The sequence below is a fragment of the Halichoerus grypus genome, chromosome 8 (assembly GCF_964656455.1).
Source record: "Halichoerus grypus chromosome 8, mHalGry1.hap1.1, whole genome shotgun sequence".
In the NCBI taxonomy this organism is placed as follows: domain Eukaryota; kingdom Metazoa; phylum Chordata; class Mammalia; order Carnivora; family Phocidae; genus Halichoerus; species Halichoerus grypus.
Window position 1 is genome coordinate 123406858 of NC_135719.1, and position 23406 is coordinate 123430263.

The 23406-nt window shown below is 52.2% G+C and overlaps 1 protein-coding gene across 9 annotated transcripts in view; it reads left to right on the forward strand.

Annotated features, from left to right (window-relative positions):
• RGS6 (regulator of G protein signaling 6) overlaps positions 1–23176 on the forward strand; it is a 542298-nt gene extending 519122 nt beyond the window's left edge. For 4 of the 9 annotated variants that reach the window (XM_036098106.2, XM_036098029.2, XM_036098258.2 and 1 more), the window contains exons 17-19: positions 1012–1065; positions 13571–13637; positions 22278–23176. In XM_036098106.2, coding sequence (XP_035953999.1) covers positions 1012–1065; positions 13571–13637; positions 22278–22444 — 288 coding nt within the window. In that variant the 3' untranslated portion in view covers positions 22445–23176. Of the gene's footprint in view, positions 1–1011; positions 1066–1230; positions 2362–5844; positions 5896–12770; positions 12988–13570; positions 13638–22277 lie in introns of those variants that run through there. The other 5 variants (XM_036098455.2, XM_036098530.2, XM_036098883.2 and 2 more) reach the window with 5 other exon arrangements.
• The last annotated feature ends 230 nt before the right edge of the window (positions 23177–23406 follow it).

Genomic DNA, 23406 nt, shown 5'->3' on the forward strand with positions numbered 1-23406 from the left:
TGGAACAGGGCTCTAGGATCAACTAGCCAGTATTTGGGATGTAATTCTCTCCCAAACCTCTTCGCAAAGCAGGAAACTTAGGGAGAGGGTCAGGTGCACACGACACCCTCCTCTCCTCCTATGGTAGTGTGTGGTAGTGAGCGACTAGGCCTGGAGAGAGGATTCAAGGGCTTTGCCTCTTCTTGCCCCTGGCAAGGGCTCCTTAGCTAGGAGTTCTCCACGGGGGTCCCTGAGCCTCCTGTAGCCGGCCCTGCGTAAACCTCGGAAGGGGTCACCTGCCTACAGACCGAGAGAGCACTTTCTGTCCGAAACACTCCTTCTGAGGCGCAAGACCCTGTGTCAACAGAGAGGACATGGGTAGACCCTCCTTGCTCTAAGGACACAGAATGAAAGTCAGCAGGGGCCCAGTAAGAAGTCACTGCAGCGAGCGAACTTTCTGGCTGCGTCTGGGTGGGGAAAAATCTGAGAGTCCTAAGCCCGACTCCCGGAGGCGTTGATGACCTCACCTTGCCCACGGCCACTTCCTGGTGTCCCATCAGGATCCCCTGCCTACACCCAGCCTTCAGGAGTAGTCTGTTCTGGGTCCCCACTTGGGACCCCCAGGTGTGTGCCTGCAGCCTCGGGGACACAAACCGGGGGCTCCAGCCCACGAGCACAGCCAGTGGGAAACAGGGAGCAGACAGCTCCCAGGGGCCGACAGTGGCTCGTGCAAAGGCACAGAGGCTCCGACTCCGAGCCCAACAGCACCAATGGCCCCTTAGAAGCAAACACCCCTGTCTCCTAACTGCGCCACGGATGCAGCACCATCTCTGGCGGGCTTCCGTTTGCCGTCTCTCCCGCTGACTCTCACCTACGGCGCTGGCTGCTTCTCTTTTCCCGTTTTTCGCCCTGTTTTGCTGTTGTTTTTGTTCATTAGCTGCCGCTGCTGCTGTTTGGAAACCACATGTAAGCTGAAGAGTTTTTTTTTTCTGTATTTTTCTCCCTACCTTTTTTTTTTTTTTTCCCCTAAAGCCAGAAAGTGAGCAAGGTCGTAGAACTTCCTTAGAAAAGTTCACTCGCAGTGTGGTAAGTTCAGCTGGTTTTCTTCCCTCAACGTTTCTTCTGGTTTTTCTTTGTTTCTTCAATTTTTTGTTGTTGGTTGTCGTTTCCTTCGGGGTGGGAGGGAGTCCAGTGCTTTCCCCACTCGATACACCCTTTTTCTTTTGCGAGCGTCTGCGGCTTCTCTTCTAGGGACGGGTTTGCAAACCCCAAGCAGCTCCCTCTGCAGAAGGTGCACACACAGCCACCCAGCCACGGGCCTCGCATTTGATCTTCTGCTCGGGGCTTTGAGGAGGAAGGACCCTGCTGCCCTTGGGGCTGCACGGCGTGTGCATCTTCCGCGGCAGCCCAGGGAGAAGGCCATCGAACTGTACCATGAAATAAATTGGCTCAGAACCATAGCTCATCTAAAAAAAAAAAAAGAGAGAAAATTCCAAATTGCCCTCTGTGAGTTCTAGCAATCACACAGGTGCAGGTCGGGAGCTGATGCTTCTCTGTAGTGGCTTTTGCGGGTGCAGAAGGTGGCCGTGCTGCATGGGTCCTGGCGATGCGGTCTAGCTGGCGTGTGTGTTGGTGGCCTCTGCATGAGATCCGACGTCCCTTACAGTCCCTGTCAGCCTCATCCGCATAGTGGGACAGGGAGAGAGGCAGTAGCCGTGGGGTGGAGGAAGAAGCAAGTCCCCGAGCTGTCCCTGTGCTCCCCGGGACAAGGCCTTATCAAGCTCCCCGGGCCTTGACTGTGACCGAGGGAGTAAAGGTGGGCTATAGGTTCACTCTTCTTGTAGGGGAGGGGCCTGTTACTCATGCACATCCAGCTTCGAGGGGGGTAGAGAGCAACACAGTGGCAGCTAGGAGACCCCGTGGTAAGAGGCGAGAGCACTGAATGAGTAGGGCCTTCCCCGTGGCGCCTGGTGGAGGTTCTGTCCTGTGGTCTATAGAACAGCACAGACCCATCTCTCCTCTTCCTGCCATTCTCTCCAAGATTCGAGCACAGGGCTTAGTGTACAGGAAGGCCTTGGTCTCACTCATTCACTCGCTCATCAAAAACAAGCTGCTGAGTTCATGGGACCTAGCCTGCACTGTTCACATCAAACCAGTGAGTAGCAAAATGGCAGCCAGGGAACAGGACTCCCATGCATGGAACTGGCCCTACTTCCCTTGCCAAAGGACAGAAACCCACTGATGCTGACTTGCCCTTTTCTTCCCCCTCTGTTGAAGGTCCTTGTAAACCTGACTACCCCCTTGTGATCTATATCTTTACTTCATCTTTTTAACATAAATTCTAAGAATTCTGGGTTGAAAGCAACCTGTCATAGCTAGATGCATTTTAACGGAATTTAAACATGATTTTGAATTTGCTAGATGTAAACATCACAATAGCTGTGGTAGTGGGTGATTAAAATATGAGTGCTCGTCCCTTCTCTTCTTGGGTCCTCTCTCTCTCTGGCCTTCCCTCATGAGAAATCAGAACTTGCTGAATGGAAGACCTGCTGGTCCCTGGTGTGTCTTCGTGGCTGGTTTGCCATGGCTCTGTGGCTTCACACACCAAGAAGGTGCCACAGGCTCTCAGGCAAGGCCTACGGGAGTTTCTCCACCCTGGAGGCCCTATGGAGAGTGGTGGGAACCCATCCTTCCTTATTGCTTTTGAGGTGCACACTGTGAGTAGAGGATGTTTAAGGACTTTGTTGACAAACCCAGAGTGTACTGGGAGGCCAGTTGGACCACTGGGTGCAAACTGCAGGAGAGGAGAACCCCCACAGCCCTATGGAGGCCCTTCAGGTAGACCGTGTAGGCTAAGGGTGTGAGAGAGGAAGGCTGGTACCCAGACAAGATGTTCAAACATCTCCAGGCTGCTTTTCACAAGAAGTGGGTATCGGGAAAGGCAAGAATGATCTCAGTGAAGCTCTGTGAAGAGCTTTTAATGATGTCTCTTCATCCCAGAAGTAGTGTTGGGTCAGTGGTTCTGCAAAGTCTGTTAACAAAGCATTTAGAACGAGAAAATACCAGACACCTTCCAAGTGTCTCAAGTGTGCATGTGGGACAAATTACAGAGATGTTTTCAGGGCTAGCTGAAGGAGAAAAATCTTCCAAGCTCCTGAGATTTTTAGCATCTATATGATAAAAGGTCCAAACTTCAAAAAAAGTTTATAAATTCCCTGCTGTTCTTTTGTGAAGACTCTAATGGGTGGTGCATTCCGATCTTTTGGTTCCAGTGGTGGAAATGGATTTGCATCGATGCAGCCGTGCTCCCTGTGCTCTGGGGGCAACACCACCTACCCACAAGATGTGGCCGTGTCTGAGGAAATGGTCTATGACTGTAGAATAGTGGCAACTTTCAGAGTACCTGAGGCTGGAACCCAAGAACTTGGTCTAAAACATCCCAGTGTTCTAATCAAATGGAATTAACCAACCAACCAATATGCTTTTCAATCTGGTAGCCATTTTCTATCAAAGTGCTAGACCTCTCTAAAGGGAGATCTATATGAATATGTCATCTCCTACCTCCTGCAAACTATAAAACTCAACTAGTTGAATAGTCGCTTTCCCATGTCGCTGGGAAAGATGTGTCAAAAGACCATCCATGTCATGGGACTAATAATGGAAAAACTAAGGAGTAAAGCTACACAGTTCATAGACCAAGGATGTGGACCAGCTGCCATTTAGGACTAATCGGTGGCAAGAGGCCTGGATCCAGGTGGTTGGATAGCTCAGTCGGCTGTTCTCCCATGCCAGTGTCCTTTCTTTTCTTGGTAAAAGAGAAAACTTTGGAGAAAGCAAATTGTTCTTTCCAAGTCTTAAGACGTGTTATGACATGGAGGGATTATCTGTTAAAGGCCAGAGATGGCCCCTTTTACAGGAGATGCTAAGGAGTAGTTTCATGTGGTTCATGGAAGCTGCTGGGGCCATGCTAGTTTGGCTTGCAATCCCCAGTAGAGGCAATGCTGCGTGAGCTTCTCCTTCCAACGGACACTTGATTCTGAGTCACCCAGAACTTGAGTATACAGTGCAATTGTCAGAGGATATGCTGTGCCGAACATCGTGCAGTTGGGGCTGCTGGAGCCACGGGGCTGCACAAAGCCCCGCTGATTTGACAGGAAGGCTCAGGTCTAAGACTGAAAGTCTATGGCATAGTGCAACTCGTCCATGTTGTACCTTCATTCAAAACAGAAGACAGGACTCCTCCGATGGGCCCAAGCCCCACAGATGGCCAGCACAGTGCAGGCTAGATTTCAGCCCCTACTTGACCTTCAGCTGCCCTTGGGCAGTGAATGACCCATACCACTGCACATGGTGGGGGCCTGGTCCGAGGAGGCCCAGTCCAAGAACTCTAACCTATAGCAGCCGCACAAGGGCGGGGGGGCCCACACATGGTTTCAGGTTATATGAACCCAGCCTGTCTCCCCCGAGTCCTGTGCGCTGGGAGGCTTCCTTTCACTATGGCTGTAAAACACAAAAGCCCCAGGGGAAAACATGAGGTGCATCACTGTGGCTCATGTTTGCAACTCCGTCCCCCTCCTCCTCTGATTCCTTCTGGGGGGTCCTGGTGTGACCACCTGGTGGAGCAGGGGACTTCTCCAACTCAAGACTGCTCCCTACGGCTCAGCGCCCAGCAGCCTGCCGTTCTCTGCCATCCTCCTGGTTCTGCTGCAGACAGATGACAAGGCGGATGTGAGGGTGTCCAGAGCAGAAAGGCTTGCTGCCCCCTTGCTCTCTCTTAGGCATGCTCATTCCCTCGGGGCCTCCCGAGAGCCGGGAGGGCCCTGCCGCGGGCTGACTCTGACACAGAGGCCCCGGGATGCCTAGGAGGAGGGCGAGAGGAAGCAAAGCTCCTTCCACCAAGGCTCAGCAGCGGCCATTTGGTTGTCGCTTTCTGGGTGGTGGCCGAAGCTACCTGGGGAGGAGAAGCTAGAGAGGGTCTGCTTCTCGTGTACAGTTCTGTGGAAGCGGCCCCAGGGGGTGATGCACTCGAGGGGGGTCAGCAACAGGCAGCAGCCTCCCTGGAGGCTTCCACCTGGGCCTGGGGGTTCGGCTGAAGCCCCAGCTGCCCGGGCCTCAGGCTCCAAAGATGGGAAATGGGGTTGCTGGGGCCTGAGCAAGCACCAGAGGCCCCAGAGGGGAACAGAGATGAGGACCAGGTATTCACCCACCTAAGAGAACTCGGCAGTGGAGCTTCGTCAAGGTGCTCCTTGGAATTGAAACCACAGGGCCGGAAGCTCAGGGTGCCTGGCCTGTTCCCAGTGGCATCTCCACAACAGGCGGCCAGGAATGCAGCAGGAAAGTCAGGCGGGGACCAGGAAGCTCTGGGAGCCAGCTGTCACCCACCCGCCCTCGCCCCTCCCTCCCTCTCCCTCTCCTCCCTCCCTCTCCTCCCTCCCTCTCCTCCCTCCCTGGCCACAAGGAAAGCTGAGGGAGGAAAAGTCAGCAGCTCACCTCCCCGCCTTTCCAGGCAGTGCTGCAGGAAGAAACCCCAGCTCCAGGCCCAGATGCTGCACAGGAAGTGGAAGGCTGAGGCTCCGGGCAGAGGGGGTATTGGGCAGCCCAGCAGGAGCGGCTCCTTCCCCCAGGAGGCTGGTCCCCCTCCCCCTCAGCGTGTCATGGCAGACAGCCACCCACCCCTAGGGAATGAGTTCTCAAATACCTAGACTCAGCAGAGCCCCCAAAGGGCTTTGACCTCAATCAAAAAAAAAAAAAAATCCTTTTGGGCTTCCAGCCGAGGACTCTTGGCTACAAATCTTTACATAGGGTTGGTTTTGATTGCAAAACCTGGGGCCCCTCTGGAACCACAGGGTCGGACTGTCGTTCTAGGCTCTCCCACTTCAGAGCCCTGAGGCCCAGCAATAGTGAAACCGTGGCCTGCCCAGAGATGGAGATGGACTTCCATGGTAGTATTTGGGAAGGAAAGCATAGACTCCTGCCTCTCTTGAGCAATGAGGACTTCTGGGACCCTGTGGAACTTGTCATCAGCCCCAGGCGGAGTGGCCCCTGCTTCTAGCCACAGCTTGCTAGCTGTGCAACCTCAGGCAAATCGCTAGCCCTCTCTGAGCCCTGGTTTCCTCCTAAATACAATGGCTTGGACTAAATAATCTCTACAGACTTTTCCAGCTGGGAGTGTCCATAGGTCTGTGCTGCTTTCTAGGCTAAGATTCCTGAATTGTGCTAATCATCCCTCAGAATGAGCAAAGAGCTGCCTTCCTGATTGGAAAGTGGCTGCCTGCCTTGGGGACAGGGACAGAAACCATGGCTAGCACTGAGTTGGATCTGTATTTAAAAGCCCTGGGCAAGGCTGTGAGGATAAAGCCCCAGCAGAACTAAGAGTACCACAGGCTCCCTAAGCCATAGACCCGCTCAGATCCCCAGGGCTCACTCACACACTGTGATCGCTGGGGGGGGGGGGGGTCACCAGAAACGGGGTAAGCAACACACGCTGATCACCTCTGCCAGTTCTGCAGTCCCTGCCCTTCTGGGTGGATGCCCAGCTGGGTGTGTGGTGGGAGGTAGGGATGAGGTCTGCTGGGCAGAAGGGTGGGCTCCAGGGTGGGTGCCATGGCATCACCGTGACTCGTGGGGCTTGGGAAAGAATGCAAGATGAGCATCTGGGGACCTCAGCATCACTCTGCTGCTCACCTGAACCACACTTTCTGATTCTCTGGAGAACTCTGGGCCAGCTTGCCACTGTCCTCTCTTAGAGATGGGCAAAAGGAGGTTACCAAAGTCTGTGCTATCCTGGTTATAGGCAGTGGTCAGCGAAGCCTCCTCTGTCTGTCTCTCTCCGTCTTGGCTCCAAGTAAAGCTTCACAAAGCATATTTAATAGTATAGTGTCGTAGCTGGAAAATGCAAATGTAAAAGTCTATTTTTTATACACACACAACATGTAAGACAACCAAATCAGCTTGGCTGCCAGGATGCAGAAAAGGAAAAGTGATCAAGGGATTCCCAATGGCAGGGGATGGGCTTGGGTCTTCCGAAACTCTGGGGAGGAGTGAGATTTTTGTGTATCACAAAGGGTCAGACATTGTCAGTTTGGAGAAACTCAACCCTACATCCTACCACTGCTTTCAGAAGGAGGAACCCCCAGCTGTTGCAGCTGATGATTCAACCTGTCAACCCAAAGCAGCCAAAATCCCCTCCCCACGGAGTGCCCCCCCCCCCAGGAGAAAACCCAGCAGTGACTCAGCCTCCCCACACAGGGGCACGTGGGGCACACAGCCAGGCTCTGCAAAGCCGCTCCCGCTTCCTCTCGCCAGCCTCCCTCCCCACCACCCAGGCCCTCTTTCGCCTTCCCCAGACCCCAGTGTGACGAGCAGTCAAGTGAAAATCTAACTCCTCTGAGGCAGAAAGGCACAGCTGTGTGTTTACAGCCACTGATTCAGATCCACATCGCATACCCTGCCAGTCTCCCGCAAGGCAGGCTGGGGGCAAACTGTCTGTACGTGCCAGGCGGGAATCTATTTCGGGAAGTGACCCTCAGCCCTTTGCCATAACAGAGGCTTCCTCTCACCCCCCACTCAGGAAAGATGTCCTTCTAGAAGGAGCTCTTATTTTAACAGCGGCTGATGGGGTTGTGGGATTTCAGCCTGTTCCTTGTCACTTATTTGGTCAGACTTTTGGCACCTGTCCCCAGGCAGCCACATGGGAACAGCCGTGGGTTCCCATCTGTCCAGTGAGAAGGCAGAGGGTGAAGGTGACCGCAGGGCCCTCAGTGGGATGCACAGTGGGAAGTGCAGAACTCAGCAGGACAGAACACCCACTTCTGCAAAGGATGGAATCCACCTCTGTCCTGCCAGGGGGACAGAGGGGCCAGAGAGAGAAACCCCCAGGTGTTAGCCAGGCTTTGGAATAGCAGGAACCTAGGAAGGGGACAAAGCTGCCAATGTCAAGGGCAAGAACAAGAGACCCAAGTCGGCCTATGTCCAGACTGGAAAGTTAGAAGTCAGAGAGCTCAAGTTCTAAGGACCTTGAAGGCTAAGAAGTAAAACCACCATGGAGTTCCCCCCCAAATGAGCTCCCGGGGAAAATGACTCGGGGGTCTCCCCTGTTGTCCAGCAACAAGTGAGTGTCTTTGATTCGAGTCAGTTTGGGAATGTCAGCATTCTGGAAGGAGGGCAGGATGTAAAATCTTACATAGGCACCATCTGTGAAATGTTGCCATGTAGCAGAAGGTTAACTGGAACACTGCCGTGGGGCTGAGAAAGGCTCGGGGGGGGGGGGTGGTATTGTCAGCTTTACGACGTGACCTGAAGGCCCATGAGGGAAGGACCCTTTGGTGGCTCCCCAACAGATAGGAAGGCGAGGCAGGGTTGGGAGCGTAGAACCTCCCCAGCAACAGCCCTCCTGGCGGTTCCACTCTCCCCAATCACGGCCGAATCCTTTTGACCCGAGCACCATGGCCCCAGCAGGAATGGTTCTTATTGGCATAGTATTTGGCAGGAACTTCCCACAACCCCCTTGTCAGCCTGGCTGATGGTAGAAGGGTGACTATCATCACTACATCCCCCTGCTCCACAGAATATTTATTCATGTGCTGCTGTTAGCGCAGTAAGGTTGAAACCAATGGCAATTCCTGCCCCTCCCAGAACTGGGTAAAGCCAGTGTATTCATGGCACCTTAATGACTGGTAAGAGGGTGAATTCATAGATCTGTGTCAACCGGAAAGGCAGTTTCTGGTGGTAGGCCACATGGCCCGGTCCTATCGACATCCTTTTTGAGGACTCAGATGAAGAGAAAACACATCAGTCATATTCACAGATCAGCACCTGCAAGGTGTTGTTCCTTTGGTAGACAGTGGAATTCTATTTGAAGAGTATCTCCTTCAGGTGGGGATGGTGGGTCAAAAACAACTATATAAAATTTAACAAGATAAATTTTATGTTAAAAAAAATTCAGCCTCATAACTATAGGATGGCATTCATAGCCTTTGCTGTAATTCAAGTAAAAAAAAAAAAAATTCTGGGGTTGTAGTCGGCTACAAGCTTCATATAAGCAAAAGCAAGATGCAATTGCCTTAAAAAAGAGAAAAGCTACTTTAGGCTATAATACCCAAAGTGGAATGACCAAAAGAGAAAAATGTCTCACTGCTTTCGTGTTGTTCTAGACTGTGTTGAGTCTTCGTTCTAAGCCCCCACAATTTGTCAGGAACTTGAACAATCTAGGGAAAATTCAGAAGAGAGTAACTGAGGAAGCCATGTCAGGTGGGATAGAGATGTCTAGCCCCTCAGGAGACAAGATAACCGTCATGAGATACATTTGTGTTTGTCTCCCACAGTAAGTGGACCTTTCTGGGTGGTTTCAGACAAAGCTAGAAGAACTGGGTAGAAGATACAGGGAGGGCCACCCTGCTGGAGAATAACAGTAGCAATTTCCCAACAGTGGGGTATGTCACCTTGAGGATCACCAAGCTCCCTGGAAACGTGCAGAAGCTGAATGGCCAAGGGTATCATAGAGCAGCCTTCTGCATTGGATTTTCTCTCTCTCTTTTTTTTTTTCTTTCAGAGAGAGAGGGAGAAATGTGGGGGAAGAGCAGAAAGAGAGGGAGAGAGAGAATCTTTTTTTTTTTTTAAGATTTTTATTTATTTATTTAACAGAGATAGAGAGAGAGCACAAGTAGGCAGAACAACAGACAGAGGGAGAGGAAGAAGCAGGCTTCCCACTGAGCAGGGAGCCTGATGCGGGGCTCGATCCCAGGACCCTGGGATCATGACCTGAGCCGAAGGCAGCCGCTTAACCGACTGAGCCACCCAGGCGCCCCGGGAGAGAGAGAATCTTAAGCAGCCTCCACGCCCAGCGTGGAGCCCAATGCGGGGCTCGATCTCACGACCCTGACATCACAACCTGAGCCGAAATGAAGAGTCGGCTGCTCAACCACCTGAGCCACCCAGGCACCCCTCTATCCTCTCTTTTAGCTGGAATCCTCTGATGCATTAAATATTTGTTAAATGGATCCTACTGCATTTTAGTCTATGGTTTATAAATAAGTCTTAGAAAAGGAGAGTGGATCATATGGAGGGAGTTTGCTGAGATTGGAGGAGAGGGATCCAAGAGTCAGATCAGCATCTGCCTTGAGGGAGAAAAAGCCAGATGATGACACAAGCCAAGCAAGGGAAACTGTCAAGGAGCGGAATTACTGCCCTTCACATGTCATCCTTGCCTTTTGTTTTGTTGGGTGTTTTTTGTGTGTGTTGGTTTTGTTTTAAGCCAATCGCTGCTGCTGCAGCTGAGCTCTGGCAAGAGGGCTCTCTCCCCTGAAGGCCTGAAAGGAGGTCAGCGAGCAGAGGACACAGACGCCTGCTGGCACAGGGCAGCTGAGCGGCGGTCGTGCAGTCGGGCTGAGCACAGCCGGGGTGGGCTTGTGCAGGGGGGACCCTGGCTCTGAGTTGGAGAAAATTTGGCCTGTCCTCCTTCCCATCCAGAAAGGGCGCTTTTTTGAAAGCAGCAAAGATGAGAAAGCCAGTTGCCTTTCGCCCAATGCCAGTTGCCGATTTCAGGGAGCAGGCTGTTCCAGCACCGTCTCCACGTGGCCGGGAGCAGAACGCGCTCCAGAGGCCTTAGACTGGGGACAAACTGCCCTTCTGGCACCCCCTCCTCCTGGGGTCTGCCTTGAGGACTTATCTTCAGCCCAACTCAGGGGAAGGAAGGGCTCTCGTGTCACATTCTTTCCAGCTGTCCTAAAGACCAGCACGATTGCAAATGACACTCCCTCTTCTCTCAGGCTTTACCAGGGCTGCTTTCTACTCATCATGGGATTGTATAATTATGGTGATTACAGCTTATGGCTTTTTTCCTCTCCTCATCTCTTGCTTTCAGATTCTTTGAGGCCTCTCATTAAACATGGCGATCCCCGTAAAGTCAGCAAAGTTTTAATAAGACATTTTTTAAAGCTAAAGAAAACCCAGTTAGAGTTGATTGGTACTATGTCCCTAAAGACAGTCCTTTAAAACTCTGTCAGGCCATTGGGGCCTGGATATAAGAGGTGGGGAGGGAAAGGTATGGGGATCTGGAAGGCACCCACACTTTTTCACAGGGTTGGAGAACCATCCCATGCCATGCCCCGGGCCTTTCTCATTTTCCCCAAGAGCAGGGTGCATCTGAACCTCCATGCCGAATGGGAAAAGACAGACCATCAAGCAAGGATAGAGGGCCTGGCCTTTACATCGTAACAGATTAAGTTGGAACATAGAGATAGGAACAGCCAATACAAAACTCAATCCAACCTTGTAATCTGCAGCAAAAGTAGAGAGGAAATTCTGATGGATTTTCTGTCCTGGATGATACTGGAAGGTTCTAGGGCATCCATTTTTCTAAATATGTAAAGGAGTCAAGCATTAGCATTTGTGAGTGATCGCAACGCTGCGATCCTATACTTGATGGCGGTCTCCTTGGTAATGACACAGCTCCAGAGCCCATCATTTGCTAGCTCTCAATGATAGCTTTTCCTAAATTGTTTCTAGATCTATAGGATGTTATGGGAAGGATCACCAGGAAGGAGTGCAGGTGGGGTGGTGGTCACCGGAACCCCCAACCTGCCCTTTGGCAGCTTTGCTCAGGTTTCCTGTCAGGGTCCTCTTCCTCTCCACCCTCCCCAGGACTGCATGAATAACCACAGGGAGGTGCACCTTGCCCCCGCCTGCTCTGAGAAGCTCCTCCTGGCTGACTGCCCGGAGCTGTCCAGACCACTCCTTACCCCGGCCGTAGCAGGTAGGCACATCTGGGCTGTGCCTGAGCAGCACCAGCCAGCCAGAGCCAAATGTTGTTGAAACTTGGCAGTGACATTTCCAACTGCATTTTCACCCCCTACTAAAGACCACCGGCTCACTTTGCCCTGAGAACAATGTCCCTTTGGTGCCCCCCCCCCCCCCCGGAATGCGCAGAAGCAGACTGGGTTAGAGATGGACAGCCCGGGCTAACTCCTGTCTGTCCACCTGAGATTGGCATAAGACCCCAGGGGAGCCGCTCGCTTGGCTGACGGGTATAACACAGCCCCAGCCTTCTGCACAGGGTGGATGCTGGCACCGAATGAGGGCATAATAGTAGTTACTGCCATTTCTTGGGGGCTCACAGTGCTTTACTGCGGGTGTCTGCACCTGCTGAGCTTGGCAAGCAAGGGACTTCGGTTCAACTTCAGCTCTACCACTTAACAGCTTCTCTAAGCCCCAGTTTCCTCATCTGTAAAGGGGAGATAAGAGTAAAAGATTAAGTAGGGAAAAAAATGCTTAGCAGAGTGTTTGTAGTATATGTGCTCAAGTGGAACTCTTTGTATTACTATTTGCATTATTGCGTTGTTTGCCCCCCATGCTTAGCTCGTATTACCTTACTTAATTTCCAAGAATATTCTCTGAGGTAGGTATCGTTATATTTATTTTGCAGTCGAGGGTGGCTACATGCGTATCTCATATATGACAATGTGTGCAAGGCACATCCAATTATCACAGTGACCAGCTCGTAGAACGGCTTGATAGATGGTAGCTGTTATTATTGGCTTATTTTTAAAGTCCAGAGCCAGTTTCTCTGCTTTCCCTGGGAGTGGAGGGACCAAGGTGACTGGCAGGCCAGCTTCTGCCCTGTGGTCAGTTTCTTGGAGGCCCCTAAGCACTTCCCAGGAGGCCGTGAGAGCTGTGTGGTGCTGGGAATGGGGAGAGCCACCTAGAAAATGTTGCATACATTGTCAGAATCTGGCATTTGCCGCCTCCCCCTCCCCCACCGAGGTGCACAACCCTGAGACACCTCCTGCTTCCAGACGCAGATCAGGAGTGGTTCTCCCCATGACAAGCGTGTGCAATGCAGTCCTCCAGATGTAGCGCTCTGCTCAACAGAAGCCTCATTCCCAGAAACCCTCACCTCTCAGCTGTCTGTGGCCACCCTGAGCAATACAGCCTCCCTGAGTCTGGTTCTCCATCTGCCAGATCAACAAAGGCTTGTATTTTTTTAGCCACACACTACACAGTGGGGTTGTTCAAGGAGTCAGAAGCAAGTGGCTGGGGATGCTTTGAAATCCCTCCTAAACCAGATCCCTGGGGTACATGCTTCTCCTGCTTGTGGTATTGACAGAAACCGAAGCGGGGAGGCCATTTCCACTGACACGAATGGCTTCCTCTGGGGGGGGAGAACTCAGGGTTTATAGATGTATCTTAAAGTAAATGCGTTAAGTTTCCAGTGCTTGTCAAAGATTGGCATTTTAGGAGCCTGATATAAAGCTCTGCAGCCAATCACATGGCTGCTTCGGCGGCTTGCATGAGATGCCTCTGCGGCTTGCATGAGATGCTTCTACGGCTGCCTGTGCTGGAAACACGCACACGAACGTGCGCACGGAGGTCCGCACGGGCGCATGCGCCGCCTGCCCGGCCTGGGCCTCTGTGTTCAGGGTATGGACATGAGTCCCATACGCTGCGGACTTGCATGGGCCTCTGCGCACGCTTTGCATGCCCGCTGCGGCTGTGCGCATGTCTGGGCAGGGGCCCCCCCGAAAGCTGCAGGTATTCTTGGTTTCAGCTGGATAAGTTATTCTTCACTTCCCTTCCTAAAAACACAATTGCCTAGTGCTGCTGGCGCAGAGTCAGAATGGCCGCTGCCTTTCACCCCCGAGGTGGCTTCCTTCCAGCAGTGGGTGAGTGATCCCGGCGTCCGCACTCTCTAACCCTTTTTGGGATCCTTCTGCACAGAAGGTGCTCCAAAATCCGGAAGAGATGATCTGTTTGTCCGTGGCCTTGTCTCTGCCTATCACTCTCGTTCCCGCACCCTCGTTCCAGGAACAGTCAGCAGCATCTAGTTTTTGGTGTTCCCATTTTTCTGCCCATTTTTTTTTTTTTTGCACCCGTAAGTTTTTTCTTCCTAAGAGGCAAGGAGCCAGGGGTCCAGAAATGATGCTAAGATGTAAGTCCCTTGTCCCAGAGGCAATGTGCAAATAAGGTCTTTAGGTACGGATTGCTTCTCCCGGGCCCCTAGCAGAACAGGACAGAAATGCTCACTACCTTTGACGATGCTTTTAAATCCAACAGCAGCATCCTTAGGCTTACAGCTTCCATAACCCTTCCCCTGTGACCCAGGGCCAAATCCTGCAGGAAACTTGGAAATCTTACATTTCTACGTCCTAGACCATCAGGGGAGAAGAAGGCTGGGCGAGCACCTATCCTCTGTCCCACGGGCACCAAAAGCATTGCAGCAACATGTAAAAAGGGTCTGTAGGGAAGACCCCTTGACCCAAGTTTCTATCGAGAGATCTCTGAAAATGCTGCTTGACCCATCCCCTGACGCACTTTTTCAGGTTAGAAATACATGTGTGATAAATGCCTGCTGCAGCGCATTCCTGGTGGTAGGGAAGAAAGAGAAATAAGCCGGCCTCCTTTGCATTTGTGTCCAAACGGACATGGACATTCATGGAAAGATTATGCTTTGGGGCGGTGGGGGACAGTCCTCATGTTGACTGCCTGTGCCGTCTAGGCTCTGCTCTGGCAGCTGGCTTAACCACGGACCCCAACCTTTGGATGAGTTTTGGGTGAACACGTGTGTAGGAGATGAGAGGTGCCCTTGGGAGGCGGAGGTAGAGTCCCCGTGGTTCTGCAGGAGAGTCACACACTCCCAAGCAAATGATTCCTCCTGCTGTCTCTTCCACTAAACTTCAGTGACACTCTCCCCTGGAGCCATGGACAAGGGTCACTTGAACGTCCTACTTGGAAAAAAGCATCACGATGTTGCTAGTAGCAACACAGCCATGTCCCTGTTTCCTCGAGTCTTTTGACCTTTGCCTAATTTGGAGTGAACCAGAGCTAAGATCCTGGAGTACTTCTGGGGAGGAGATGGAGGAACAGGGGCAGAGGAAGGCACACCTCTGAGGGGCCTCGCAGGCGAAATGCCCCCCTCTCCACTCCACTCCTGAATCCACCAAGAGCTTCCCTGGAAGCTGAGTACACAGAGAGCACCAGGGTTGTGCAGTCAGAACCAGAGGAAGGAGAGATGGAGATCTGATATGAAAGGGGGGGGCATGGCCCCTGCACAGGAAGAACACAGGTGGAAATGCACAGCTTAGGAAGGAAGCTGGGGAATCTGTGTCTGGGCATTGTGCCCCCAGCAGAGGGCACAGCTGCTCTCCCCCTTGTCACTCCTGCATGCCTGCCTGGTTCCAGATTTGTCCCTGCCTAGCTGGGGGACCGTGGAAGAAGCTCTCCCACCGAAATTAGCTGGCAGAGGCTGGCCATTGCAAAGAGCCCCAAAAGTGATGAGCCCGATGGAGGGCAGGAGTCTGGGGGCCAGGAACACCACCCACAGAGGGCTTCCCCCCCGCCCAGCCTGGCTGGGACACCCTGATTTAGGCACTTGGTTCTAATTGGAATTGGTTTCTAATTAGAGTAAGGCAGCTCCGCCTGCCCCTCCTGAGAAAGGTAAACAGTACCCCTGCTCCTCTCCTCCCTGGGACAGTTGCTATGGCGACCCCAGGGGCAGCAGCACCAATAACATGAGGGCACAAACAGAAGTGGTGGCTTCACCTGGCCCATCCAGCAGGTGCACCTTAAAGCCGCGTGCCCCAAGCAGCGGTGACGGGTGCCCCGGCTCGGTGCAGTAGCCAGTCTCACTTGGCCAGGCTTACCAGCCAGAAGGTGGCGCCTTCTCTCTCAGGAGAACCGAATGTGAAGAGGGGAAGAACCTCAGGCAGAGCAGAAATGCTTGAGATGGTCTCAGGCATGTCCAGGGGTGGAAACTTCTTTCTCAGTGAGGTTGAGAAAATCTCCCTGGGCTGCCCAAAGAGATTGCCTGGTGGAGATGGGCAGGGAGGAGTCATTAGTCTCTGAGCGTTTCCATCTGCCTCGTTCCTTGAGAGGGATGGCCACATACAAAGTAGAAAGTGTGGCTCATGAAGGCTGACCCGCTTCGCTCTGCCACTGACTAGCTGTATGCTCTCAGGCAAGGGGCTCGAGCTCTAGATGAGCCTGTTTCTTCATCGATCCTGACACAATATATCCTAAGACTTTAACCTAAGATGTCCTAAGGCTTTAAACTGGCAAGGAGGGTGTGGTCATTAACACGAGTGTCTGTACAATGCCTGGTGTGTTTGACACACAAGAGTGGTTCGATGTTCAGTCGACAGGTGGCTGTGAGTTACTGTCCTCGGTAGTAACCCGTACCCCTGGTAACGGGCCCATCCCCACCCACTCACCATCACGGTCTGTGCTAATTGAAGAGGAAGGCCCTTGAGAAGGGAGTGTACCTGGAATATTGATGCCAGCCCATTGAGCGGGGGTGAGAAATTCAAAGAGAAAGTCCCTAGGAGATAGATCATGGGATAGGTTGGTTCTTTCACATTTAGGACAGTTAGGAGCGCTGGCGACTTACCTTTTCTAAATCTAAAAAAAAAAAAAAATTTTTTTTAAGGAAAGAAAAGCACTGGTAGCTGCCAATATAGGCTAGAGTAAGGTTTCTGAAACTGCTAACAGTCCCAGTAACCATTTATGGGAATTGCTTTCAGAAGATATGACTTACAGGCAGATTCCATAGACCCACAATTTACATGGCAAAATCCGGTTGTTTATACCACTGTACCTAACTAAGATAGTGACCTGTTTCAAAAGAATCCGTTATTTTTATTATGATCATATTCCTTACTTTTTAACAGGTTTAAATATACAAGAATGAATATTAATTCTTCAGCCAGTGAACTTTTTTTATTATTAATTCAAGTTTCACCTATTTCTTGATTTTTTTTATTTGAGCGTTGTTTTATGTTTGTGGTATCTTATTTTTAAAAGTCAAATAGAATATTTTAAAGCCAAATAAAATGCCCTTCAGCTCCTGAGAGAGATCAGAAAGCTTTGCAAGGAGCCAGGAGTAATACAGACCCCAGGAATGGATCTTGTCACAGGCTCCAGCCCCCTACTACTGAGGACTGAGGAAGGCAGAAGCATCCTCGTCCCCCTGTGTGGCTCTGGCCTAGCCCTGCTGTGGATTAGCATTGTGTGATCTTTGGCTAGTCCCAAGACCAGGTTTCCCCCTTTCATCTGCCCCACCTTGCCATGAAGTTCAAAAGAGGCAAGTTGATGAGAGTTGGAGAGTTGAGAAGTTTTTTGAAACTCTTCTGTATTAAGTATGGATTTTCCTCCCAGTCCTCTGCCAACTTCGAAAACCCCTACACTACCCCTAGCAAGTGGCTCTCTCTCCCCAGCTTGAAACACCATCGAGAAAGGATATGTCACAGAATTCCTTATACACCCTTTTGAAATCATTCCTTTTGTTTTGCTCAGTGGAGAAGGGGCGCCAGGGGGCACCAACCTCCAGGGAAGTCACCCGATGAACTCAGGCAAGTTCTTGACTTCTCCCCTCCTGCCAAACCCAAGCCAGAACCCTTACCTCCCTACCTGGCTCTTAGGCTCCTGACTGCTTCCCTCAGCAAGGCCCCCCCAGGCCTGCGATCACATGCTCACTCATCATTTATGAACCCGAGCATCATATCTACTCATGGGTAACCTTCAGTCTCCTTGAGAGAACAGCTCATCTCTGGAGCCTCCCATTTCCTGCCTACTGAGGTCATTTGGTGAGGCCCATTCAGCAAAACCCTATTTTCATTAGCAAGGATGAAAAATGCCTGTATCACAACAAGGTGATCAGTTTGGATCAAGGCACTAGACACAGTGTTCCAGATTGGCCCTATTGCAAGTTCCAGTTCTTCTCACAGAGGAACCGAGTTTCTCCTACACTGGAGTAGGAAGCCCCGGATTGAGCCAAAAGGCAAAGTCACGGGACCTGCAACTGAAAAAGAATAAGGAGTGGGAAATTTCAAAGCAGAGATGTGATAGCTGGATTTTGTTTCCCAATATTTTTTTTCTTTTGAGGGTAATTACAGATAGCAAAATGAACAGATCTGAAGTGTGTGGTTCAATGAATTTAACAAATCTATGCACCACTGTCACCTACGCCCCATGATCCTGGAAAGTTCCCTCATGCCGCTTTCCAATCAATTCAATCTTTCTCCTCCAGAGGCAACTACAGTTGATTCCTAGCCCCATAGTAACATGAATTTAGATTGGGTGGACCTGAGATCTGTAACTTTGGTCTTTGGTCATCTGGGCAAGTCAGCTTGAGAGTCTCATCAGCAGCTCAGATGTCTTTACTCCCTTAGCATTGAGAAGGGTCCTGCCTGAGTCCCTAGTGCTTGGCTCTGCTGTCCCCAATATGCCACCTAACCCCCAGGGTTACTCTCTGAGCCACAGCCCTCCTCCCAGCCAAAGAGTGTAGCATCAGTGTCCCAGGTAAGTAAGAGGCAAAAGCTCTTGGTAACCTGGATCGTGCATGCTTTGTTGATTAATATCTGGAAGTGCAATGCACAGAGCCACAGCATGTCAAGCAGCATGTTGATTTTTCTTAAAGCACGGCACAAAAGGGAGACATTCCTTTTGTGCATTTCCTTTTAGAAATGAAGGATTCCATGACCACCTTCTTCCAGGCTTCTAGCCATCAAGATGGCCACAGAGCTGAAATGATTAGTCAGGGTGGAGGGTGGACGTTTGTGAACCCAGTCAATGAAACTGAAGGATCCTGATCCTCTTGGGTTAACTTTGCCAAATGTCTCAAAGGTGAAAAGCACTTTGTCTGTATGCAAAGCTTTGGTGTCTCTGGAATGTACCTTCTGCAGTTCAGTTCTTAATCACTGTGTATTTTTTCACTTGGACAAAGGCTGCCTGCTAATAGCATTTTCAACCACCTTCAGCTGCTTCGCTCAGCTACAAGGCCTCGGGCTGAGCTGGCTGCCCTTCCTGGCACCATGATCCATTCCCAACCGACCTGCGCTGGGGAACATCACACATTCAAACCCCGAAAAAATGGCTTCCCCCATAACTATGCAAGATGCCGGGTGGAAATAGAATTACCACACTCCCCTTCCTAAGTGTTTCCTACAGGATCGTCCGATTGAGGCAGGGAAGGGGGCGAAGAAGAGGGAGGAAAAGAGCCCGAGAGCGTGCAGGGCAGGAGCTCTCTTCTCTCTGGACAGAGCAGGTAGCTCAGGGGCTCCCAGCAAGCCCCTAGCAGCATAGACCTGGGGGCAGCTCATCTCTGAACACAGGTAGCCTCTGCTGTCAGATTTCACTTTGATCCCTGAAAATTACAGGAGCCTCAGCTCTTCAGAAGAGAGGCAGCTGCTGAGCCAGTGTGATTGCAGGCTTTCTTCCCCAAAGCCCGAGGCCAGGCATCTAGCCATGCCTGCGTCCTGCATGAATAACCACCTTCCAGCCCCACCCGGGAGGTCACTGAGTAGCGGACAGATTGCAGTTGGACTGAGCTGCCCCCTGAGCGGACCTGAAACCTCACGACCTCTTTTAGCAGCAGAACTGGCATTTGAAAAATGTGTGTGTGTGCAGGGGTGGGGGGAGGGAGACAAAAATGCCAAGGAACACCACCTGGATTGCTGAGAGGCTGGGAACAATCTCAGGGCAAGTTCTCTAGGCTGGCCTCTGAAGTCTTGAGAAATGGAAGCAGCTGGGGGCAAGGGGAGGGGCAGGCTTTGACGGCCGGCCACAGGGCCTTGGAGTCAGAGCTGTGAGGCTGAGCTCCAGGACTCAAGCAGGAAGAGATTAATTAGCGCCTCCAAGCCCAGCCCAGCCCCTTCTACAGAACAGGGAAGGGTGGAGGGTGGAGGACCTCGGGGCCAAAGGCACCTCAAACAGATAGTCCCATAATAATCCAGATATAGAATCTTCAACCTCCCTCAACCCACAGCCCCCTCTCCAGCCAAAATGACCTCACTAATGAGGAAGAAGCCATAATGAGGGTTTGGATGCCTGGTAAACCTCACCTTCTTTGTTTCTGGGCTCTTAACATACACGCTAGCAATAGACTGTTATTCAGGAGCTTTACTGATTTTTTTTTTTTTCCCACATCCGCCAGCTCAATCCGAGCCCGAATACCATGTATGGCAAAGCCAAAACATATATATTTGGTGACACAAATGTGATTTGTTGCCCTGGTGGAAAAGGGACAGAAGGAGAAGGGGAGGAGCCAGTATTTGGGGTGTGGTTCCTGCAGCAATAAGGGGCACCGGTAGGCAAGCAAAATCCCGCAGTGCCTTTCACATGAGCAGGGATGGACATGGGTGAAGGGGCTGGGGGAGGTTTGTTAGAACTCTCAGACCAGGAGGCCCCTAGACTCATCAGCTCCACATTTCCCCCGAGAGGACCTCACACACGTCCCCACACTTGCTGCCTTCAGGCTTGCATCAAGAAGGCACAGTCCCAGGTGAACCAACAGGATGACAAATGCCTCGAGCTCCATCTAAGAAAGGGCAGTCAAGGAGAGCACCAGCCATGTGTGTGCCTTAGAATCCAGGGCTGGAGCAAGTCCTTGAAGGGCAGCCTCTGCCAGCTGTGAGCTCTTGTCCCACCTAACCCACTCTACACAGGGGAATAGCCACCCTGCTTTTAGTGATTTGCAAAGACTGGCACTGGAACCCTCTAGGATTAAAAAAATCTGATTAAAAAATCCTTACCCTTGTATAAATGTAGCCTGCTGCAGGCTAAGTTTAGTGTATTTGAAGATTCAGATAAGGTTGCTATTGGGGAGATTGTGTGTGTGTGTGTGCGTGCATGTGTGTTTAAAATAGGGGAGGAAAAAATGAAGTTTTGTCTCACTAGTGAAAATGAGGGGTGAAATAAAAGGGGAAAAAGAGCAAGGGGATGTCGATGCAGACTTTCCAACAGCTCCCGAGGGCAGTTCCATTTCTGGACAAGCTCCCGTGCATGCCACTGGAATTCTCAAAGTCAAGCTGGCACGTCCCTCTATGGAGAGTTAAGCCAGATGACACATTGTCTTGCATCCAGCAAACTCACAGCCCTTGTTCATTTACTAGATATACCCATTATCCATCAATTCATCAATCAGCCGGTTTATTGAGTACTCTACCAGGCTTCACAAACCTGATCAATTTTTTTTAATTACATCCAGCTTGCACTCAGCCAAGCCCAGTAAACAAGATGAGCCCTCACACCCCACTTGGAAATGAACATGAGGGGCCGCTGGCCCTTGCAGTCCCTCACTACCAAACACCACAGCCCATGCTGATGAGGACCACGTGCTCCCCTTTGCAGATGGCGATGGTTTAGCTGACCGGCTGTCAATAATAGCATGGGTTTTGAGTATTTTCTCAGACACAGTGATCAGTCTGCTCGGGTCCAGCCACACTCTCCTCTAGACCCCTGTCCGATGTTCTGGATTTCTTTAGAGGGTGAGCAGGGAATGGGCACGGGCTGCGTCAAGGGAAATAAGCAGAACGACAGAGACTCAGTCATCCTCCTCATCCATCCTCATGGTGCCCAATCCCACATCAGAGGCTCCTCGGCCACCTCCTCCCAGGCACAGGAGTCGCTGGCCTCTCTCAAGATCTCAGTGCCTCATGCACCAGGCCTCACGGTCCAGTTCAGTTTTTTCATTTTCAAGAACTGCTACATGGCAAGTGAAGGGCTTGTAGATGTCCCGATGTGGAGTCATCAAACTCAGCCCCTGGGTACCACACACAGGGAGCCAGGAACACAGGACACAGCAGGAGCGTGTTGCCCTGGGGCCTTTGGTGGTACCCGTTCGCCAGCCCAGGCTCCCAGCCTTGGCACAGGCCCCTATATTTCCACAGTCCCAGAACCTGTCATCAAGAGGTCGCCAAGCCTATGTGTCTCTCCCGGGGAGGGCTCAATCCTGCCTTTCAGACAGGATCCTAGGTCTTCTGCATTCTTCTGCATTCACACATCTCCTGCATTCTTAAGACTAGTTCATTCATTAGCTTCTAGTCACCCAAATCCTTAACCATCACCTGTGTGGGTCAACCCACCCTCCCTGATCTTACTACTCCTCAGTCCACCTTTTCCTTCCTGGCTTGAATGAAATCAAGTTCAGGGGCAGCCCACAAGCATTAAGAGACACTCTACCTAAGAGTGAAAAATGCCTCGTTTTGGGGTAAGTAAAATTCCCACACCCCAAAAAAAGACCAGCAACACACGTTCACTCCCCACCCCGTGCCCCAGAGCCCTGGTTGTTCCAACTGTCTGCAGTCAAGGCCCCGAACCCAGAGATCAGCAGGGTCCATTAGCTAAGTCGTTTGGCCTTCGGGGCTCGTGCAGCAATTAATTCACCTGTCTGGCTCTCTGTCTCGGTCTCTGTCCCTGTGTGTGTGTGTGCGCGCGCGCGTGCGTGTGCATGGTGTGCGTGCGCGTGCGTGCGCGCGGTGTGCGTGGGCGTGCGCGCCTGTGCGTGCCAACTCTGTCGCCTGTCTCTGCAGGGAAAGTCGCTGGCGGGCAAGCGCCTCACCGGCCTGATGCAGTCCTCCTGACGGTTCCCACCGCAGGGCCCGGGCCCGACGACCCCACGGGCAGGCGGCGGCGCTCCACCTCCGCGGACAGAGTCTCCCTACGGGGAGACCTGGTCACTGTGAAAGAGAAGGAGTGAGGGCGAGGACGGGCAGCAGAGGGGAGCCCCGGTGGGTGACCGGGGACACCAGAGAGAACAAGTCCACAGAGCCCGGGGTCGGCCCTGTTTACAACCCTCTCTTCCTTGTACAGTTGTGCGCCGACAGCCCGTCCTCGAGGAGGTCCCGGGCCCTAACTCGTTCGGGGCACACCACCTCGTGGGGCTCCTGTCGTGACTATCACTTGAGATTCTAATCTTGTTCCCGCCACTCTTCCCTCTGTCTGGGGGATCACGCCTTCCGGCACACGCGAGAGGGACCGGCTGGCCCCGAGCACATCCAGTGTTACGCCCCGCCTCCCCCCTCCGGCTCTGGGGCACCCACCACCCCCCCCCGTAGTGACGGCCACTGTGTCCCGACGGCCCCCTGCCTCGCCCCGAGTCTGTGTAAGGCCCCCCGCGCCACACGTCCCCATCGTGGCAACCGTGCTGAGCAACCGCGCGGATTGCCTCAGTTCTGCCAGCCCCCCGGAGGCCGGCTTTCCAAGAGGTCCCCACGGGCGCGGGGCTGCCCTCTGGTCCTGTCACATGCCTCAAGGGTCCCACACCAGAGGAAGCACCGGCGCCCCCTGAAAGAGCTTGTAGCTTGACAGCCGTGGAGGTTCTGACCATCTTTTAAAACATTTATTACTTCCTAACTCATTCTGTTTTTGCCCCCTTCTCCTTGGCTTGTTCCCTCGTGTTTTACTCAAAATAAACATGGCCATGAACTCAGGGGCCCCTGGGATGCTCCCCTCCGGCAGCCCTGGTGGAAGCTGGGAGAGTTCCCGCCCCGGGGTGGGGGGAGGTGGCTGGGTCGTCCAGCTGGCAGCTGGGGCCCACCCTGTGGCATCCTGACGGGCCCCTGGCTGGGCCAGGTCTCAATTGTGTCTGGAGTTGGGGCTGAAGCTGCAACAGAGGGCCTAGGCCAGAGCCAGATGCTTCTCGGACAGCCCAACAAAGGC